Consider the following 19,350-nt stretch of genomic DNA (forward strand, 5'->3'; position numbering starts at 1 on the left):
CAATATGCCTGTAGAACGGTCAGTGCGGAAGACCCCTTTCGGCCCACCTGGAAATCCAATAATCCCAAGGGTCTGATAGAATCACGCAGCATACACCACCAACTAATAGTGTTGTTCCAGGACAGTGCAAGCAGTGTAGATAGGTGATGAGATATTAAGGAATAATTTACAAGCAAACAGAGCAAGAAACAATTAGGCCAAGAAAATTGTAAGCACAGAGAGCAGGGAACCAGTATCTCCTCTGGCAGAAGAGGATTGTGAAGCGAAATCTGATGTAGCACTGGTGCATTTACTAGCACTGGCATGGAAGCCAGACGAGGCTCAGCTTCACTTTGGGCATAGTCCCTAGCAACGCACCAGGCCATTTGAAGAGCATGCGGGGAGCTGAGACACTGGTCCAGTGTGCATGCGCCATTAGCCAAACATGGTTGTCCCCATGTGGAGAGCCTGACACCCTGACGATGTACGCCGTTGCTGCCTAAAATGGCCCTGGGCAGTGGCACCTCTACTGAATTGCCACATAGGGTAGAGCCACCAGGTGCGGTGCGAGGGACAACAACGGTGGTAAGTGCGAGCCGTAACACATTGCGCACCACCAAGACCACACAGAGCTTCCATGGAAAGCAAAGAAAGAATCCACGGACAAGGCCAGGAGAATGGACTTGTGAAGCTGGTTCCCACAAATTGTCACATGCAGCATACCCTTTCCAAGCAACCAGGAAGTGCAGATGCCCACCTCGGTACCGGGAATCACAGATATCTGACACTTCATACACAGGAACAATCAGTGGACGAAGCATGGAACAAGGCACCGAAAAGAGTCACAGTGATACAGCTTCAGCAACGAAACACAAAATACAGGATGAAAGCGTGAGGAGGAGGAGGGGAGCTGGAGTTGGAAGGCCAGACAAGACACTCTCTGAAGCATTCGGAAAGGCCCAATGAACGGAGGGTCAACTTCTGATATCAATTGAGCGCAGGCAGATGTTTGGAGGCTAGCCACACTTTCTCCCCAGCCTGATATGCAGGCTCGAGAGTACAGTGGTGATCAGTAGCTCCTTTGGCAGCAGCTGCCCTGGCAGTAGCCTGTGAGTGCTGTAGGTGTGGCAGGGTGAACCTTCTGGAGACGACAGATCAGGTAATTGGTGGCAAGAACAGGACCAGGCCGTACAGGTGCGAGGTGAAGCAGCTTTGGTTGTTGACCATACTTGTATTAGAATGGATTAATGCCAGTAGCAGAGTGAATTGTATTGTTATAGGCTATATCTGGTCACATCAGATGTTCGCACAAATTGGATTGAAGGACTTTGGAGAAGCAACACAGATATTGCTCTAATGTCTAGTTTGTACGATCCATTTGCCCACTGCTCTGTGGGCTGTAACCCCAGCTGAGGGACTGGTGTGCCCCACTGTGTTTGCAGATGCCAGGCTGAGTTGGCCTTCCCGGAGCTCTTGAACTTCCAAAGTGCACAGCGAAGCAAACCTTTTCTCATGTGCCACATTCTTTCACCTGAATGTTGGAATTCCGGCGTTAGCGGCTGTAGTGTGTGTGCTGCGTTGTGCATACCGCAGCAGTGTTCCCCCGCTGGGCTGCTTGCCAGCTTGATCTACACTCTCCTGTCATGAGTAGGCATAGTGAAGCACCTGTCGGTTCCAGGGGTCCCACTGTCTGTGGTTTCTGCTTCTATCATCCTGGTATCCTGTGCCGGCTGCCTTCGGGCAGAAGTGGAATGTAGAGCATAGAACCGTACTGTGTTCAGTGAAGGTATCAGGTACCATGCACCACTAGGCCTAAGTTATGTCGTAATATCCATGACTTTATCATTTCATCTGCCGTGGTCACATAGCTGAGTATGACATAGTGGTGTGATAGGTGCCCCCCTGATCTTCAGCCCACCTCCCTGCATACTTTCATGTATGTAATAAAGACATTGGGCCTCATTACGACCCTGGAGGTAGAGTGATAACGGCACCGGTAGTACTGCCAGCGCCGTTATCACTCTACCGCCACACTACGAGTTCTGCTCACGGGCCACCCTGTACGCCTGGTCAGACCAGACGTGCAGAGCGGCACCCGCTAGCAGAACAGGATGCTAACAACGGTCCCGTTAGCATCCTCCCCATTCCCATTGAGCCCTATGGGGGCTCAATGGGAATGGGGACATACCGGGACCGGGTCCCGCGAATGGGAATTACCGGCTCGGAATGGCCCGGTAAATCCCATTTTTCGGGACCCGGACCCGAGTTTGGGGGTAGCCATGCCGCTAAAAACGGCATGGCTACCTCCAAACTCATAATGAGGCCCATTGTACAGATGGATATTGTGGCAATGAAGGGAGCGCAAGTACTGGATATTGCGATGATTGGTATGCACTTCAGTCTTGTTCCTCCCTCCTAGTAAATGTTACCTCTACTCCTCAAACCTAGCCTTAATGGCCAGCAGTTCTTTTTCGATGATGGAATAATTCTGCTTGCATGTCGTTAATTTTTTGTGGGAGTAATAGGCAATAGGATGCTCACACTGGCTTGAATGCTGTATTCCTAGAAGAACAGCCCCAGTATCTTGGGCTGAGGTATCAGTTTCCAGGATAAAGGGTGAAGTATTATCAGTGTTGTAATACCGGGGCTGCAACTAATGCACATTTCAGGGTCCGGAATACCCAGCCAGACTTTTCGTAACACTGGAAATGCTGGCCGAACATAACAGGCGGGAAATGTCCAATGATAACTGTGCAAAGTTGAAATAAAGCAACGATGATAGTTGGCGAATTCTAGAAATTGCTACATGGACTTAATGTCATGCAGGGGTTGCCACTGGTGCATGGCCTCCACTTTCTTCGGAACCATATGCATTCCTTCAGGGCTCACAATGTATCCCAGGAACAGAACCTTAGGTATGTAGAATGTACACTTTTCAAGCTTTACACACAGGTGATTCACCAATAGACGTTTCAGTACTTCCTGTAAATGATGAATGTGATCTCCAGCCTAGATGAATATATAAGGATCTCATCCAGTTAAGCACAGACTGGTATCCCCAAAAGATCAGTGAAAATGGAGTCCATACATCTCTGGAAACCTGTCAGGCTATTACACAGTCCAAAGGGCATGACGCTATATTCTGAGAGTTCCAGATGTGTTTGGATTGGCCCCAAGCAAATCTAGAGTAATGACTCCAGGATGTCATGGATCAAAGGCAACGGGTACCGACCTTTGATGGTTAAGTCATTGAGCTGGCAATAGTCGATGCATGGCAAGAGCGTTCCTTCCTTTTTGTGACAGAAATACAGAGGGGCTCAGACCAGATACTTAGAGGTGAAATAAATCCTCTTTCCAAACAGTCAAACAGATTTTTTTTTTATTCTCCTCTTTCTTGTTCCATAAGGGAATATAACTGCCAATTAGGCAATGGTTGCTCCCAAATGTATTTCCCAATCAAACACCTTATAAGGGGGCAAAGGAGTGGCATCAGGTTCAGCGAAAAAAATCCTGTTATTGTATCGGGAGGACTTGACAGGTGTTGAGCATAATGTCAACAGTTCAGATCCACCTGTCTGAGCGGCCTCCGTAGAAACATTGATACCTTCAATACAACAGGATAAAGTGCATGTGACAGAGCAGAAAATAATGAATCAGGTTTTCCAATTAATCAAAGGATTATGTGCCGACATCCATGGGAGACCAAGCACCACTGGTAACGCCGGCGTGGTAATAACATCAAAAGATATTGGGCCTCATTACCAGTTCGGTAGTGTGGCCAAAAACGGGGTTACCACTGCATTACCACACTGCCGAACTATGGGTTTGGAGGTAAGGTGGAGGAAAAACCTCCATCAAAATGCTAGATATAATTTGATCTGCCTTACTGCCAAGAAACAGCCTAATCGGCAGAATTCCGCCAAAATCCCCATGGAGTCCTATGGACTCCAATTAATAGGGACTAACTGTTACTCACAACTGTGCAGGCAGGCAGGGGCGTTGTTCAGAATTATGCGAGTCAGCTGTTCAAGACTCCAAATCTTCAGACACTGCTGGGAGGATTCCCTTTGGGGAATGACCCAGACCGACCTCCTCTAACTGAGGGAACTCTTTTTGGCAATAGACCTTCCTGCTGTGCATAGGAACCAGTGAGAATGGTAAATCACCCAAAAGAGCAGGGAACACCCACACCGCTACACTAACACCATGCTGTAAAGAAAAGAGGATACGTTAACACCAGTTGACAAATAACCCTAAAAAACAAATCTACAAATGGGAGAACTACCTGAGTTCTTGGTGAACGGTCTAATGGCTGAACCTGAGGAGGAACAGGAATTGGAAGCAATTTAGCTAGGACAGGGACTACTGACTGGATTGCTGTACTAACAGTGAAGACAACAGTGAAACAACTATTATCGTATGCCTTACCCTCTATCCGTAGGCAAATCCTTTTAGGCGAAACAACGACAAGAAAAAACAATAAACAGGAAGTTAGTAAGGGAAATCTCCCTGGACAAAACGAGGGACACGTCTAGTGCCGGGATGATGCAATTAGGCAGCAGAACGTTCAAGGTAATGCACAAGAAGTTCCAAAGCGTTCGTAGTAATGCACAAGACAGTTCCAAAATGTTCGTATTAATGCACAAGAAGGTTCTGATGTTCAAGGTGTTGTAGAGTTGTGTGTCTAGAAAGTGTGGATGCCAATATGTCAAGTCCCCAACTAAGTGAAAGTAGAGATTGAGGGCCGTAGGCTTAGCAGGTTACTGGTAGGGCACAGTGCAGTCAATTCCCAGGCGAGCAAGGCGTAAAGCAGCAGATGTACCTTCGAGCTAGCAGGAGCCAGCGAGTTCTGCGTAGAGATGGCAGACAATGGGAATGCAGGATCCGCCGGAATTAACTGCGCGTCAAGATGGTAAGAAGTGGTTAAGTGAGCAGTTCAGGGGATTTGCGTGTAAGGCAATACACGAAAACAAAACCACAAGGACAGGAAGTAGCAAGTCCAGATTCAAGCGGTCCGGGTTGGCAACAGGTATTCAGGTAACAATGCAAAGGGTGAGGCGGAAGAATGGTCACAAAGAGTTCCGAGGTCGAGACACCGAAGAGTCAGGTATATAGTCACAAGTAATGGTAAGAAACGCTAATCAGAAGCGCCGCAGCTGGGGCTTTGGACTCCTTTATTGGAGGAGGCGTAGCCTGTGAGGCCGCGTTGGCTTGACGAGTCCTGTTGCAGTCAGCTGATGAGTCATGTGACCCGACGGAGAACGCCGTAGTTTCCCTAGCAACCTCCAACGCTGCCAGAAAGGGTAAACCCTGGACAGACGCCGCTCCTTCAGCTGGGGATAACGCACGTATCGCGAAGCGAGTTGAACCCGAGGTGTAACACTAACACTGCCTACCACCACTTGTAATCCGGCAGTCATTCCGCCAGACCAAGTGGTGATAACAGTAAATCGGATTTGGTGGTATTTCGGCAGATTTACAGCAAGAATACCACCAAACTTGTAATGAGGCCCATTGTCTCTACATATGGCTTAAGTGACATACTTAGTGACATACTTAGGGTAGCGGGTTGTTGAACAACAGGTTTGAACGCAAGGGGGGTTCTGTCGATGACATGCACTAAGGAGGCCTGTTCTTTGGAGATAGCTGAAATACCCTTCTGCCAAAGAAAGTCCTGATCCAAGTAGTTCCCAGAAGGCCAGCTGTCTACAAGGGTAATTGTTATTATTATTATTATTATTATTATTATTATTATTATTATTATCATTATTAGAGTACCTTTTTGTATTGAGCGAGGACCTAGCTTTGGGAAGCAACAGCGTGCATTACAATCATAGGGGGAAGAACACAGTTATGGAAGCACAGAAAAAAGGAGCGAGAGCTAGCAGGGTGGGCAATTGGCTGCAAGGGATCTACAACCAACCAGGGGGTAAGAAAGTGGGGAGCAGATCACCAAGTCACCGTTAGGGTGGGTGGACCTAGGTGTTGAGGGCTACCATTCTTTGAAGAGGAAGGTCTTGAGGTCTTTCCTGAACTGTACTGAAGTGATGCGCCAAGTCTGATGTTGACATGGAGGAGGTTCCAGAGCCTTGGAGCATTGACAGAGAAGGCCTGTTTTCTGGATCTTCCCTTCCTGCACCATCGTAATTCAAGTCTGCACATTTCCTTTCTTCTGGTGGAACGCAGGCCTCTGGAGATGCTGAGTTTCTATGTGGGGCAGCTTGGGGACTTCAGGATGACAGCATTGTAAATGATGCAACAGATTTTAAGATAATACGGGCTTGCAGTGGGAGCCAGTGCAGTTCGATAAGGGTCGGGTGATGTGGTCACATTTGTAGAGTCCTTTAATGAGTCTTGCTGCAGCATGCAGGACACATTTCAGGGGTGCCAGGGTAGTCGGCGGAAGGTCTTTCAAAAGGGACATGGGCTTCAACAGCAGATCTGAAGTTGTTTTCTGGGATGAAGGACTTTATCTTCCACCAGAGAAAAGTTGGTACCATGCCATTTCTTCCTTGCTATGTGCTGTTTGAACGTGAGGAGTCTATCGAAGTTGAACCCAAGGGGCTTGGCACAGGTGGCCAGTTGGTGTGTGAATCCTTTGAGGTTCATAGCAGAGAGCCAGGTCTTGGTGTCAGGGTGTTCTGTGTTGTTGGTCAGCAATAGGATTTCTTGGAAGTCTTGGAGGGGTTCAGCTTCAGGTAAGCACTGGACATCCAAAACTGGATCAATGTGAGGCAGTTCCTGAGCCTGTGGATGTCTTCAAAGGAGGATATCTTGAGGTAGATATGTGTTTCATCTGCCTATTGGTGAATGTGAATGTTGTGTGGTGAGAGGAGGATTCCGAGCAGTTCCACATAAAGACTGTAGATCACAGGGGACAGGATGGATCCTTGAAGGACTTAACAGGTGATGGGTAGAGGTTGGTGATCTTGAAGAACCCATTTGTATGAACTGTTGGTGATTCACAAGGCAATGGAGGAAACCGAATCCTGATGCATGATGGGCACGCATTGTAGTTGTATTTCAATCATAAAGAGGGTGGCAGGAGGCATTAGTAGTGGAACCTCAGTGTGAAGGTTTTTTACTGCAAGAGGCGAGCCTGTCGCTCCCCTTCCCTTTGATCTACAGGTCTCTTCGTTTTGCAACGGCTTTGCTGGGTGGACTAGACATGATCCCAAGAAATGACCTGAAGCCCCAAAGACAAGCACAGGCGATAAAGCCTCAGTCGAGGCCTAACTGCATCTGTCAAAGGACCTTGTTCGGTCCTGATTTGCATAGGTTCCGGTGCCGTTTCTCCCATCACAATGGACAGAGTAGGAAAGCAAACATTAGACATAGTACGAATCTCTGTGGGGTGTGTCCTTTTATGTTCCAGTCATCTTTCTGTGAGTCTTTGGTCTATCCAGCGTACTTGATCAATTAAATCCTTTAATGCGGTGGTTTTGGGTATATGAAGAAGCTCTTCTTGATACTCGTCACAGTGTCCTCTCCTAAATAATGTGGACTGGGTGATTTCAGGACTGAGGGACTCTATTGCCAAATGCTTGAAACAGCTGATATAAGAGAACAACTCTTCATTCCCCTGACGGTTTTGGGCCTCTGCGGCTTCGTTGGGCAATGTAAAACGTTTTTCATATTCAGAAGAATTGTCCAGCAATGGGCTACGAACCATCACATAGCAGGTAGCCCAAGCCACAGCCTTTCTTGTCAAATAGCCTATTTTTGGTTTATCACTCTCAAAATGGATTGGTCGATACACAAACTGGATTGTGAAATGTTTAAAAAATGTGGTTAATCGGTGTGAGTTCCCGTCACACTTCATGGAGCTGGTTTTTCCCGTTCTCAACCATGGCTGTAGATGTAGAGACTGACAACGCTTTTCTCAGCTTGCCGTTTTCACTTTTAAGCCCAGCAACCTTGGTATGCAGCGATTGCATTTCATCACAGAGATCCTGCAGGTCTCCATGTCAGCGAAGGAGCTGGACTCTTGGTGTCGCAATCTGTCAAGTTGTGCGATTTGCTGTTGTGAGAAACCTGAAGGTGTCTCACCGACTAGTCTCTGGGGATCTGTCATCCAGGTGGCCAGGATACAGCCTTCGGTATTGGATCCAGTTCCTGGGGGTGGACCAGTGCGGGAGGATCACCTGGATGGGGGGTCTTTGGGGAGTGAAAGTGGGACACCGAAGGGTGAGACGCAGTATCCCCTTTCCTGTAACACCTTTTCCCCATCCTACCAGGTAGGATACTAGGAAGCACAACCCACCCCCCCCAACCTCCTTTTCTGACACAAACACTTTTGCACGGACAGGTCATCATGAGCAACAACAGATTAACATCAGAGCTTTATACCTGACATGTCCCAACACCTTAGTCAGGCAAGGTCAGGCAATTACTAATCATTACACAAACCTGACACCCATCATACTTCCCCACACGGATAAAAGGCAGAGCACGGAAGCACACTCTGAGCAAGGAAAAGCACACGAGGAAGCAGCAGTTCCAAGGTGGTGACTTAACATGAGGAGAAAGGCAGAAAAACCAGAGAGGGTTGCAAGGAGGGAAGTACCTTTGACCTCTAGAAACCGCTATTTACACGAGTCTTGGAAAGTGAAAAGCATAACACAAGGAACTGAAGCTGAGCATACCTATGCTGTGCATCAAAGGTATCCGGGGTGCTCCCGTGCCGATAGCCAAGGCCGGGAGAAGCGATTGCCACCCTGTTACTGTCCTTGGCTCCTCTAAGAAAGCCACTCCAGTAAAAGCAGCACAGCCGGAGAGTGGGAGAAACAGATACACAAATCACCCTATGTTTGAACCAAGGTTGAAAGCTGCAACATTGTATGAAGAATTCTACAAAGAAGTGTGTTTGAAGCGTATGTGTTAAGAGGTGCGAACAACTGGAAGCTTATGGAGTCAATGAACTGTTGAAAGCTATATCAGATACCAACTACAGAGTGTTCCGGTGCTCAAGGGGGTGCTCATTCGAAGGTCTCTGTTGGGTATCGAACTAAATGAGAAATACGTTGTCAGAAAGAAACTTTGAATCAAAGTGGTCCTACAACGGGTCCAACAAAAACCTATGCACAATTGAAAGTCTTTGATAAATTGGTCCGAGCCTGGCTGAGGGAGACTAGTTGAACGTGAAGAGTGATCGGAACCCGGCTGAGGGGTATCAAGGGTGAACCATGAGTCACCCGAAAAGGAAAAGTGAACTTATAATTGGTCCGAGCCTGGCAAAGTGAGACTTGTTGAGGTATCTCAGGGGAATCCGGGGTAAACCGTGAGTCACCCTAGCAGGAAAAGTGAACTTATAATTGGTCCGAGACCAGCTGAGGAAGACTAGTTGAATATGAAGAGGGATCTGAACCCGGCTGAAGGGGATCCAGGGTGAACCTTGAGTTACCTGAGAAGGAATAGTTTTGGAATTACAAGAAAAGGGGATCTGAGCCCGGCTGAGGGGGATCCAGGGAGAAACCTCCAAAATCATTTAGTTACAAGAAAAAAGGAACTTTCTATGTTTTATTTTGCACATCAGGCCCTCAGAAACAAGAGACTTTGATGGAAAAGAGACTTGAGCACAGAAGGCCCTGATATTAGAACTGCCATTATATCCTCGAACTACAGACGCCAGAGTGTGCGCTTTGCTCAGAGTGAACCGCCTTGCCCCATTCTGAAAACGTGGGGAAGGGAGGCCAACGGCCCAAATATCCTGATTATCATTTTATGAACACTACTTTCTTTTTCATGAACTGTACCCCACACTATTTGAAGCTAGTAGTAAGGATTGTCAATTGTTTATTTTAGTATCGGCCCTTTTTTGTTTGACACAACGCCACTAGGACTGCATTCTTTATTATTTGATGGTCGTAGCTTGCTCCCATCTTAGATTTAAGTTTAGATAGGCGTTAATCACACCTCTTTGAAAGTTCAATAAACACCCTTGAACTGTGGTCACTTGTGTGTGTCTTACTTTGATACTATGCCTTCCTTACACCGTGCTTTGGAACCTGATATGTGGCTCTGGAGACGGTCTGTGGAGTCCAACCGACGACTAATGTGTCCTGGAGAAAGGGCAGTGTGGAAGACCCCTTTGCCCTGCTGTGGGAATCCAATAATCCCAAGGCTGTGATGTAGATCGCTCTCCCAGAATCACATGAAATACATGACCCATGAGTAGCGTAGTTCCAGGAGAGAGCAAGCACAGCACATTGGTGAGATGTTAAGGCAGAATTGGTGAGCCAGAAGAATGGCAGAGGGGAATAGCTAGGTACCACTAACAACCATGGTCAGATATCAAGAAGACAGAAGGCCAAGAGAAGCAGGAACAAAGAGAGGTTAGACCAAAAAAAGGGCAGGAGCCGAGAGCATGGAACCAGCCTCTCCTCCAGTAGAAGAGGATTGTGACAGAATGTCCCAAGTGGCAGCAGTGCATTTACTAGCACCAAGGTGAGAATGAGGCTCAGCCTCGCTCTGGGCATAGTGAGTAGCAACAAATGATGCCAAGTGAAGAGCGTGCAAGGAGCCGAGACACTGGCCCCCGCGCATGCACCATGTGGCAAACATGGAAGCCCCCATGTGGAGTCCCGACACCCCGACAGGGGATACCCCCGCACTGTCGGAATTGGCACTGGTGGCAGCGCCATTCAAGTGCCACAAAGGGTAGCAACGCCAGCAGAGCGAGGGACAGGAACACTAGTAAGTGCAAGCCATAACAAGTGGGTTGAATATCTGCTTTCAGTTTGATTAATCTTTTTATATTCGTTGGGCACAATACAAATACACTTCATGTGGCGCTGGTTGCAGCTTTTCACCATATGTGTTCCAGTATCCTATTGTTCTTCTTTGGGTACGTATATGGAGGGTGAAACATCTAGCTGCATGTTTTTTTCTGGGAGGTTCTGAATATTTTTTAGAAATAAGCCTGTCCATCAGGTCTTTGAGAATCCATTATTGTCATGTAATCAGCCCATGTTCTAGATTAACACCATAAAGGTGGTCTGTGGTTGGAGAAATGTTTTGCCTTTAAGATCATCCACGCTCAGATCCTTCCAAGATATGGATGCTGTTGTTATTGCTTTCTTGTGTTTGGGAAGAATGCTTATCTGTACTGGTGACTGAATGGGATGGAGAGGTAGTTGGCCATGGGAGGGGGTTGGGTCTGTTGTTACCGGGTCTTCACTGCAGTAGATTGTGTCAAGTGCATATCCTAGTGTTTTGCCCCTTCGATCACATGCTGTCAGCAGCAAAAGAGAAAACATATGATGAACACCCTAGTTAGCCCTAAAATTGCAAGCATGATATATGATATGATATGATATGATATGGCACTTATAACGCGCTCAGTCACAAGTGTTTCAAGGAGCCACGAGGCAAGGGAAGAGAAACAGAGGGAGGACAAAGACAATGAGCTTACTAGGCCTAGTGACATTGAGATCGTGCAAGTGCAGGGGAGAGTGGAGGGGAAAATTGCCATAGGAGGGGAGGTTGGGCAAGTGCAGACATGGGATCAAAAACAACAACAAATAGTACGGCCAAGAGGTGGCAAGTGCAGGTGTTCAAGTGCAGACAACAGGTGTCTAATACGTGCAAGTAAACGAACTGTAGGGTTGCAGATACAGACCACAAGTGCAGGCGTTGCCAGGAGGCAGTGCATGAGTGCAACGGGGCAGGCAGGGATTGGGCCCGAATTCACGCTATTGTTGCATGAAATACCACACACAGAAAAACAGAACAAACAACTTAGACAATTTAGGTGGATAAGGATACAAATGAAAAATGTTGTCTGCATAAAAAGGACATAAATGGAAAGGCGCAAGGGGAATGCACAAAAAGTGTTTAAACCAGTTGCAATAAAAACATTCAAATAAGAAATTGAGGAGCATTTGATTAATATCCATGCTTGCCTTATTCACATGAAGTTCTATCAACACAATTGCCAAAGTAAACCCTTGTTGAATGTGTTTCTTCTGCATGGGTAACGTAAATCTCAAACCACAAACCTTCTCAGCATGCGCTTGTAGGAAGCCTGGCCTTGTTTTTAACTACTCCCAGAGATGGCCAATATTAAGATCCACAATGTGGTACAAGCTCACATGCCACAGCATACTTTATATCTTCATGCTTGTTTGAGGTGCATGGCTGCCAAGGTGGCAGAGTTATGGTGCTGTGTTGAAGTTTTGATGAAACCAGATATTAACGTCGCCTAAGTATGTTTTTTGTGGTTCAATACTAAATTGGCAACTGCATCTGAAAACCTTTCTGCAAATGTCAGTGAAGTGCAGTGATTGACTTTACAGTGGTGTAGAGATGGTTAACAATCTGATATTCTTGCAGATGGGATTACGTTTGTTGCAATGTGGCCCTTAAGGATAAGCGATATTCCTATTCTACACAATTTTTTGCAGTTTGTTATAATAATCTTGGGGTTTGCTGGAATATTTCCCTTTACTACCACTTCAGCTAGCCATGTTTCAGCTACAAAGTGAAGGTCTATGTGTCCTTCTCTCTCTGCTTTGAGATTGACAAAGCGTTTATGTGCATGCATGCATGCATCTTGTTTTTTGGCACTTAGTTATTTTTTGGTCCTGTTTTAGAATTTGATATCCGGGCGTTTGCTGTTCTGTTTGGTTGGTATCACTGCTGTGCTTAATGCTGTCGTTCAAAATTGTTCTGATGGTCACCTGCATATGATTCTTCTGTTATCTTTTTGGCTTATGTCCAGCTCTATGGTTGTGTTCCCCAGTGAAGGGCTATTCATCTAACAGTTCCAGAAGTCATGATATGGGTCGTGGTTCATGATGTCATGTACTTCTACTTGGTTATGACATTAGGGCTTGTTTTGGATGATGAAGGGAGTGAGAGCCTGAAGGATTTCGTCTTCCGTGTTTTTTCTTACATTTCTGTTTAGGGGTGTTGCCCATTTCTGTTGCTTGTTATAATTCAGTTCTCTGCTGGGTTCTGGTGTGTGCCCCCTTCAGTTTCTGGTGCTCAGTGCTTCCTAGTGGGGTTTAAGTAATTCTGTACTACCCTTGTTGTTTCTGTACAGGCATGATATAATGTTGAGAGTAGGTGATAGCATTTGATATGTTGGGTCCTGTAACTGGTGTATGTCTCACAGTAGGATTGCAAGGGTTGTTGTTTTAATAATACCTATAGTATGATTAAATAAAATAATATCAATGCAGTGTCATCCCCTTTCTCCTTGTGTTTGGGTACTTTACCCGTCTTTATCCTTATATCCCAGCTGGGGCAATTTCTGTGGTTCATGGTTTCTGCCCAAGGTATGTGTGCAGCCCCCTCTGTGGTCTCTTGGCAGTGTGTTTTTCTATGCAAAATCAACAACTTTTAGTGTAAGAGATTAAGAGCCGCACTGTTGCAGTTGCTGTCCCTTGCAGGTATTCCTGGTGTTTCATGTTGTTTCCTCACGCTCCTAAGTGGGATGTCTCTTTTACCTTGTTGCCATTTTTCCTGTTGTGTATTCTTCCTGCTGTGGTTTTTCTTGTATTGTTTTCATCCGTGGTGCTAGGGTGTCTTGTGCCTTACTGAGCGCTTGGTAGTGCTCCAGTGGTATTCAGCGTATCCATTTTTGTAATACGAGAGATAACACTGCTCTGGGCAAGGGGCGGCCCTCCAAAAACACTTTGGATCCAAACCGTATATATCATGGAGGATAACTTAGTAGTCAATTTGAGTTTATATTAAGACAGTTAGTTCTATATAAGGTCAGTTGGAACAGTGAAGAATCCTGCCAACTATATCAAATTTCAGTAAGAAACATAACTTTACACCAATGCAACCAGTTTAGGAAAAGTTAGCAAACTCAGGTATGGACAGCAGTTAATTAAAACAATGCTCGAAGTAATTAAGTGCAATTTTGAAAACATAACTATATTGGTCTTTCCGGGTAGATAGCTCAATGTGAATACATTGGAAAGTACCTGCTTCTACAACATGATCCATGGTTGGAAATCTTTTGTACACAGCTGTGCTGACAGATCGGAATATCAGCAGGGAAGTTAGGTTCACGTAGCGCATTAATGTCCTCCTGAGAAGACGACCATACTCGTCTGTGCCATGGACATTGCTTGAGATAAGGATCATCAGTCTATCCGGCCATGGAAGGTTCACAAACTGATTCCACCATCGGTTCACGACCAGTGTCACATAGAATCCTACAAAGGAAACATTTATCAGAATGAAGCCTCGGATTCTATTGAATTTCATCAATGGGCTGTAAGACCCAAGCATGCTTGGTGTACTGAGTCAGTGTTATTCATTCAGGGTGTTCACAAATAAATACGTAGTAAGGCATGCACTTTGAATTGCAAACTCAATGGACATTAAAAAGAGCAAGGAAAAGAGCTTAGTCTGAAATTCATTTTGCCAAGCCAAAAGAAATGACAATTATCAGTAACGTGTTACAATAATAATGATCAACCAAGACTTGTCTTAAACATCATAGGTTAAAAAGAAAATGCTCATAAATCACTTTATTTGTTTATCAGCCAGCTAACACACCCACACCTTAATTCTGGGACTCTCAGGCTCTCATCAATAATTCCATTAAGTTCTAATATAATGTGAAGACAAGCATTACCAGGAAAATTAGTGAGGAGGGACCATATTTTTAGTCTTATGTGGGACACATTTGAGTGAAAAAGTATTTTTCTTGTGGGGGAGAAGGCTATCACATGATATTACCAATGTAAATATTGGGCACTCTGTCAGTTTACAAAAAACACTAAAAATAGTGAACTGCATGACAGAATTTGGAAATTAACAGGCAACATTACTGGAATACAGAGAACATTGTTTACGCTATTAAGCTCCCCACACTGGCCTATTGTGTTTGAGCAAAACCACACACATGGGTTAAGTTGGAAGGTAACGGCACATTTTTCCCATAGGCAATAATTAGGAATCAGCAGCCACTTTAATCACATTATAAAAGGGAAGCATGCAGACAATGAACTGGAGAAAATTCTCAATGAAGAAATGAAATTGAAATCTGTAAACCCTTCACATTGAAGCATAAGATCGGAACCAAGAATTTGAGTGATACAACCAAACCTCTGGATAAAATAGCCTTCCTCTAAGAGCTATTATTTCTGTTGCCTGTCAAATTTGAAAGCTGTATCCCATGCATTGCTCCCCATTCTCCCCTTTGAATCCAAATTTCAGCACTCTATTTAGATAAATTATCAGAGCTTTAGCCCCTTATTAAGACTACGGTCCTCATCACGGGTTGGGCAGAGCGGTAAAAATGGGGCGCTCCAACCAAACCTGAGTTTGGGCAGTAAGTTGTAAGATTCACCTCCAGCTTTTAGCTGGAGGTAAATCTGCCGACTTTCTGCCCATTTTCGGCGCATTTACTGCCGCGCAATTTGTGCCGCGATAAATGCGCTGAAAATGCCAATAGAGTCCTATGGACTCTTTAAAAATTGGGGACTTACAGCCGTGCCACAACTTGGGATCCGGCGTAAAAGCGCCAAACCAAGAAGCGGTAACGCTATTTGTGTTGGGTGGTATCCTGGTGGATTTACCGCTGGGATACTCTTCAACTTGCTATGAGACCCTACATCACTTAGAATTGAGATGTAGACCTGGCAGGTTGTTAAGAAACCCCCAAGTGATCAAAAGTAAGGCTCGGACACAGAAGAAGGTTTGTTGTTTGCTATTGACTTTCATTTCTCAAACAATAAAAGGGTTGGTGGAAATCCTATCTATCCCTATTCTAAGAGGGGTTTCCCTGCCTCAACAAAACAGGGTTCGAAATTGTCAGGAGCTGGGAGCTATTTAGCTCCTGGTTATAGCAAGTGGGGCCTGGTTAGCTTGCAACCAACAGCTACCAGGAGCTACAGTTGACTCCTCTGGCAAGTGGTGCCAAACACACATAGCTATTTGATATTAACTGTAGTTTTGGGAATGTGGTTACAGGAGAATAAAGAAGACACCTAAGGGACATTTAAAGCATATTTTATAATATGCAAATGGACAAGTTAAAGTTTGCATCTTGCGCTCATGTTACATTTGCTGCGCGCTCTGGACTGACTCCTGGTTCCCCAGCGGTAGCCCCTGCCTAAAGGGTGATACCGATACCCAGGAGCTGCTTTTTCCTGGTGGTCAACAAATCCCAATTTCGACCCCTGCTAAAGAATGTCTGTGTCAGGATGTTAAACAAAAGTGCGTCCTCTGTCCTGTGTCCAAAAACCCTAATCTGACCCTTGGCACTATAAACTTAATATAATGTGCAAAAGGGGATTTCTATAAACTATCAGCAATTTGGGGAGATCCTATCCTGATCAATGCCCTTAATAGTTATTGTTAGGTCGCAAGTGGTATCACATGAAACTTGAGTATGGCACACCTCCGTAACATACCAAATAACAAAATTATAAACATAAGAAATTCAAGTTTAAAAAAAGCGCTCACTCACATTTTTGTACTTAAAGAAAACAAATTGTGAGTCTGAAAAGCAGGCCATGCATATTTAATTTGTGTAAATCAGGTGTACAACTCACAATGTGTGAAAAATAAACAGGCCCAGTGGCTCATTGCTTGTTTGATTAAGTCAAATTGGAATTATCGGGCCATGCTTATTTCATTTGTATAAATCTGGTGTACAACTCACAATTTGTGAAAAAATAAACAGGCCAAGAGGCTCAGTGCTTGTTTGATTAAGTCAAATTGGGCCCATCAGGCCAAACTTATTTAGTTTGTGTAAATCAGGTGTACAATTCACATTTTTTTTAAAAAAAAGAAACAGAGCCAGTGCTTGTACAACTAATATTTTTAAGCAGATTTCTATAGACTATGCATTCATTTCATAGCCTTCTTTCAGCGTTCAAAACATATAAAGTTTAGGGTGCAGAACAGAAAGAAATAAAGTTCCACAAGGAAAATGGATTCTCCATTCCCCTATGTTTCTTCTTATCCTTCTGCCTCTATCCAGTCTCTCCGGATAAAGTTCCACAAAGTTTCACTATTCAACAAAAGTGGGGCTCCTTCCCTGTGTTTCTTTTTCCTTTTTAAGGCTTCGCTTTACAAGTACATCGAGAACGACTTCTCCCTTGAGCTTCTCTATCTTCCTTTAGGCCTTTGTGCTTTTTAAGGAAAAATTCCTCTTTTATCTTGTATTCCTTCAACCTTCCCTGCTTTATTTTAAGTATTCACAATCTTAAATGATATAAATCTTTACATGAGTTTCCTTTACACATATAATGCTCTTTACTTCACAATTTCAAGGGGATTGGCCTTCCCTTGCATCTCCCTTTTAAATACACAATTTCTTTTAATTATTCCAGTTCGTCAGACTCAGTGTTTCTGCTTTCACTTCTTCCTTCAGATATCGGGTCCGCGACCCTTTTCCAGCAATGTTCACACTCACACCAATTCCTGTTTTGAAACGCTGGGTCACTAACCCGTTTCTAATGTTTCTTGCATCTGCATCAACTTCTTCAATGGTGTTACTTAACACGACACAGCATTCACCAACACGCGCTCTGGTAACCCGTTCGCTTTCTCTGGGCTTACCGGGCGACCTTGGTGTTCCTCGTGCCTTCTCTGTCTTCTCCGGTTCGCTGACTCTGCATGCTTAAGTAACCTTTGCTTTGCCCTTCTATGCTGTGCACGTGCACGGCTCTCGCTGCTTCGGCCACTCAAGCGGTAATGTTCCATGGATTTGCCTCTCCTGCACGCCATTTGTGTCAGCCTCAGCGCAGCTTCTGGCGGTCTGCTTGCCCTCGGCATTCTGTCCCGTGTCAGAACAAGTCACCGACAGAGCCAGCCTCTGCCTCTCTCTTGGGTTGCTCAGCTCTCACCCTCCTGTGTCCAAACCAACTCTGGGAGGCTCAAGCCTCTCACTGGATTCAGGTACATCTCTTTTGAATCTCCCGGCAGCTGTTAATCTTCTCCAAACACTAGATCGCAGCGTTGGCTTCCAGCTTCTAGGGATCTTACTTACTTACTCCATCACTCTTCCTCGTCTCAGTACTGTCAAACAGAGGGAAATGCAAATAAGGTTGGTGATTGGTTATAATTTGAGATTCTATATTTGTATTACAATATACTATAAAAAAAATGTTGAAAAGGCAAATAGGTGTCAGTGAGAAATACAGGGTTTTAAGGGTTATTCTGATCTAATGTTTTTGTTCTGTCCTCTGGAGTTTATCCTCCCCCTACGTGGTCCTCCCGCAGATAGCCACCCCCAGGGTCAGAGTCAGGTAGCTTCTCCCTTTCCCTGGCCACGTAAGGGATGCTTCCCTCCAGAGAATCAGTGATGATATTACTAGATTTGTCACAAAGCGTATGTTACCAGAGAACTCCTTGGCAGTCTATCAGGGCTTCTGACATCATGCCAGCTCACGTCCATCTGGATGTGTTCTATATAAGAAAGAGTAGGACACAGGCATGAATGGACCTCTCAAGGACCCTATGATAAGAAGTACCAAGGAGTAGCCCTGCATGTGAGGGTAAACATACTGGCGTGTTCTGTGGGCACTTCCTCAAATGCATTTTTGTCATTCAGGTACATATGAAAAACATTTCTCCCACTAACTAATTACGAAAGATGATATCAGGTGGGTGAACCTCAACTAAGGACATCACAACTATTAATGTCTTCGTAATTAACTCCATAACTATGGCATGCAAACTAGAAGTACTGGCAGCATGAAGAGGTCACAAACTGTTTTCTATGTGTTTCTTATTTTAGGCACAGAAGCTGAACTGCTGCTTTTAAAAGGGATCTAGGCAGAGGGATTACAACCCTTTTCCATCCCTCAAGAATAGCAAAAGAAGAATAGTTGATTAATATTTAAAATTCTATTAACATCTAAAACGGATCACAAGGTATTTGTTTCAAGCCCCAATGGGGCTATACTAACCAGATGCATAACAGTATCCCAAGCTGAGACTCTGACTTTCAATGAAAATAATCCTCTACTTGCATGTCCCTAGGTCCAAAGACACCAGAGAAATATCCTCTGAATTAACCACATAACTGCTAAACATGGAAACACATGCTCTGGTCATAATTATCTTGACACTAGTTAGACCTTCCTAACAACCTTCTCAGTTCTAATTCAATGTGTGTCAAGGTTTTTGAGTCCACCCTATCAGAAATTATCTGCCTCCAGATTGAGCGCCTTCCAAACTTGATCGAATTCCTCCCAAAATTGATTTGTGAATCCCTGTTCTTCAGTTCATGTGGGTTTATCTACATGTAGATAAACAGAAAATGGTCTTCTTACAAAATGAACCTGACTTCAACCTGACTTCTCATCACAATCACATGAATTTGCGTCAACATTTTGCAAGTCCTGTGTTTTTAGAACTGCATGACTTTAACAATGAATCTTGTAAGAACTACAG

General features: G+C 44.8%; 1 protein-coding gene across 2 annotated transcripts in view; it reads right to left on the reverse strand.

Moving 5' to 3' along the window:
* The window catches only part of BEST3 (bestrophin 3), a 469,126-nt gene that overhangs the window by 289,006 nt on the left and 160,770 nt on the right, over positions 1-19,350 (reverse strand). For both annotated transcript variants that reach the window (XM_069628231.1, XM_069628232.1), the window contains one exon: positions 13,917-14,150. In XM_069628231.1, the coding sequence (XP_069484332.1) occupies positions 13,917-14,150 (234 nt within the window). The remainder of the gene's footprint in view (positions 1-13,916; positions 14,151-19,350) is intronic.

The sequence above is a fragment of the Ambystoma mexicanum genome, chromosome 12, assembly GCF_040938575.1.
Source record: "Ambystoma mexicanum isolate Mex_15411 chromosome 12, UKY_AmexF1_1, whole genome shotgun sequence".
Taxonomy (NCBI): Eukaryota; Metazoa; Chordata; class Amphibia; order Caudata; family Ambystomatidae; genus Ambystoma; species Ambystoma mexicanum.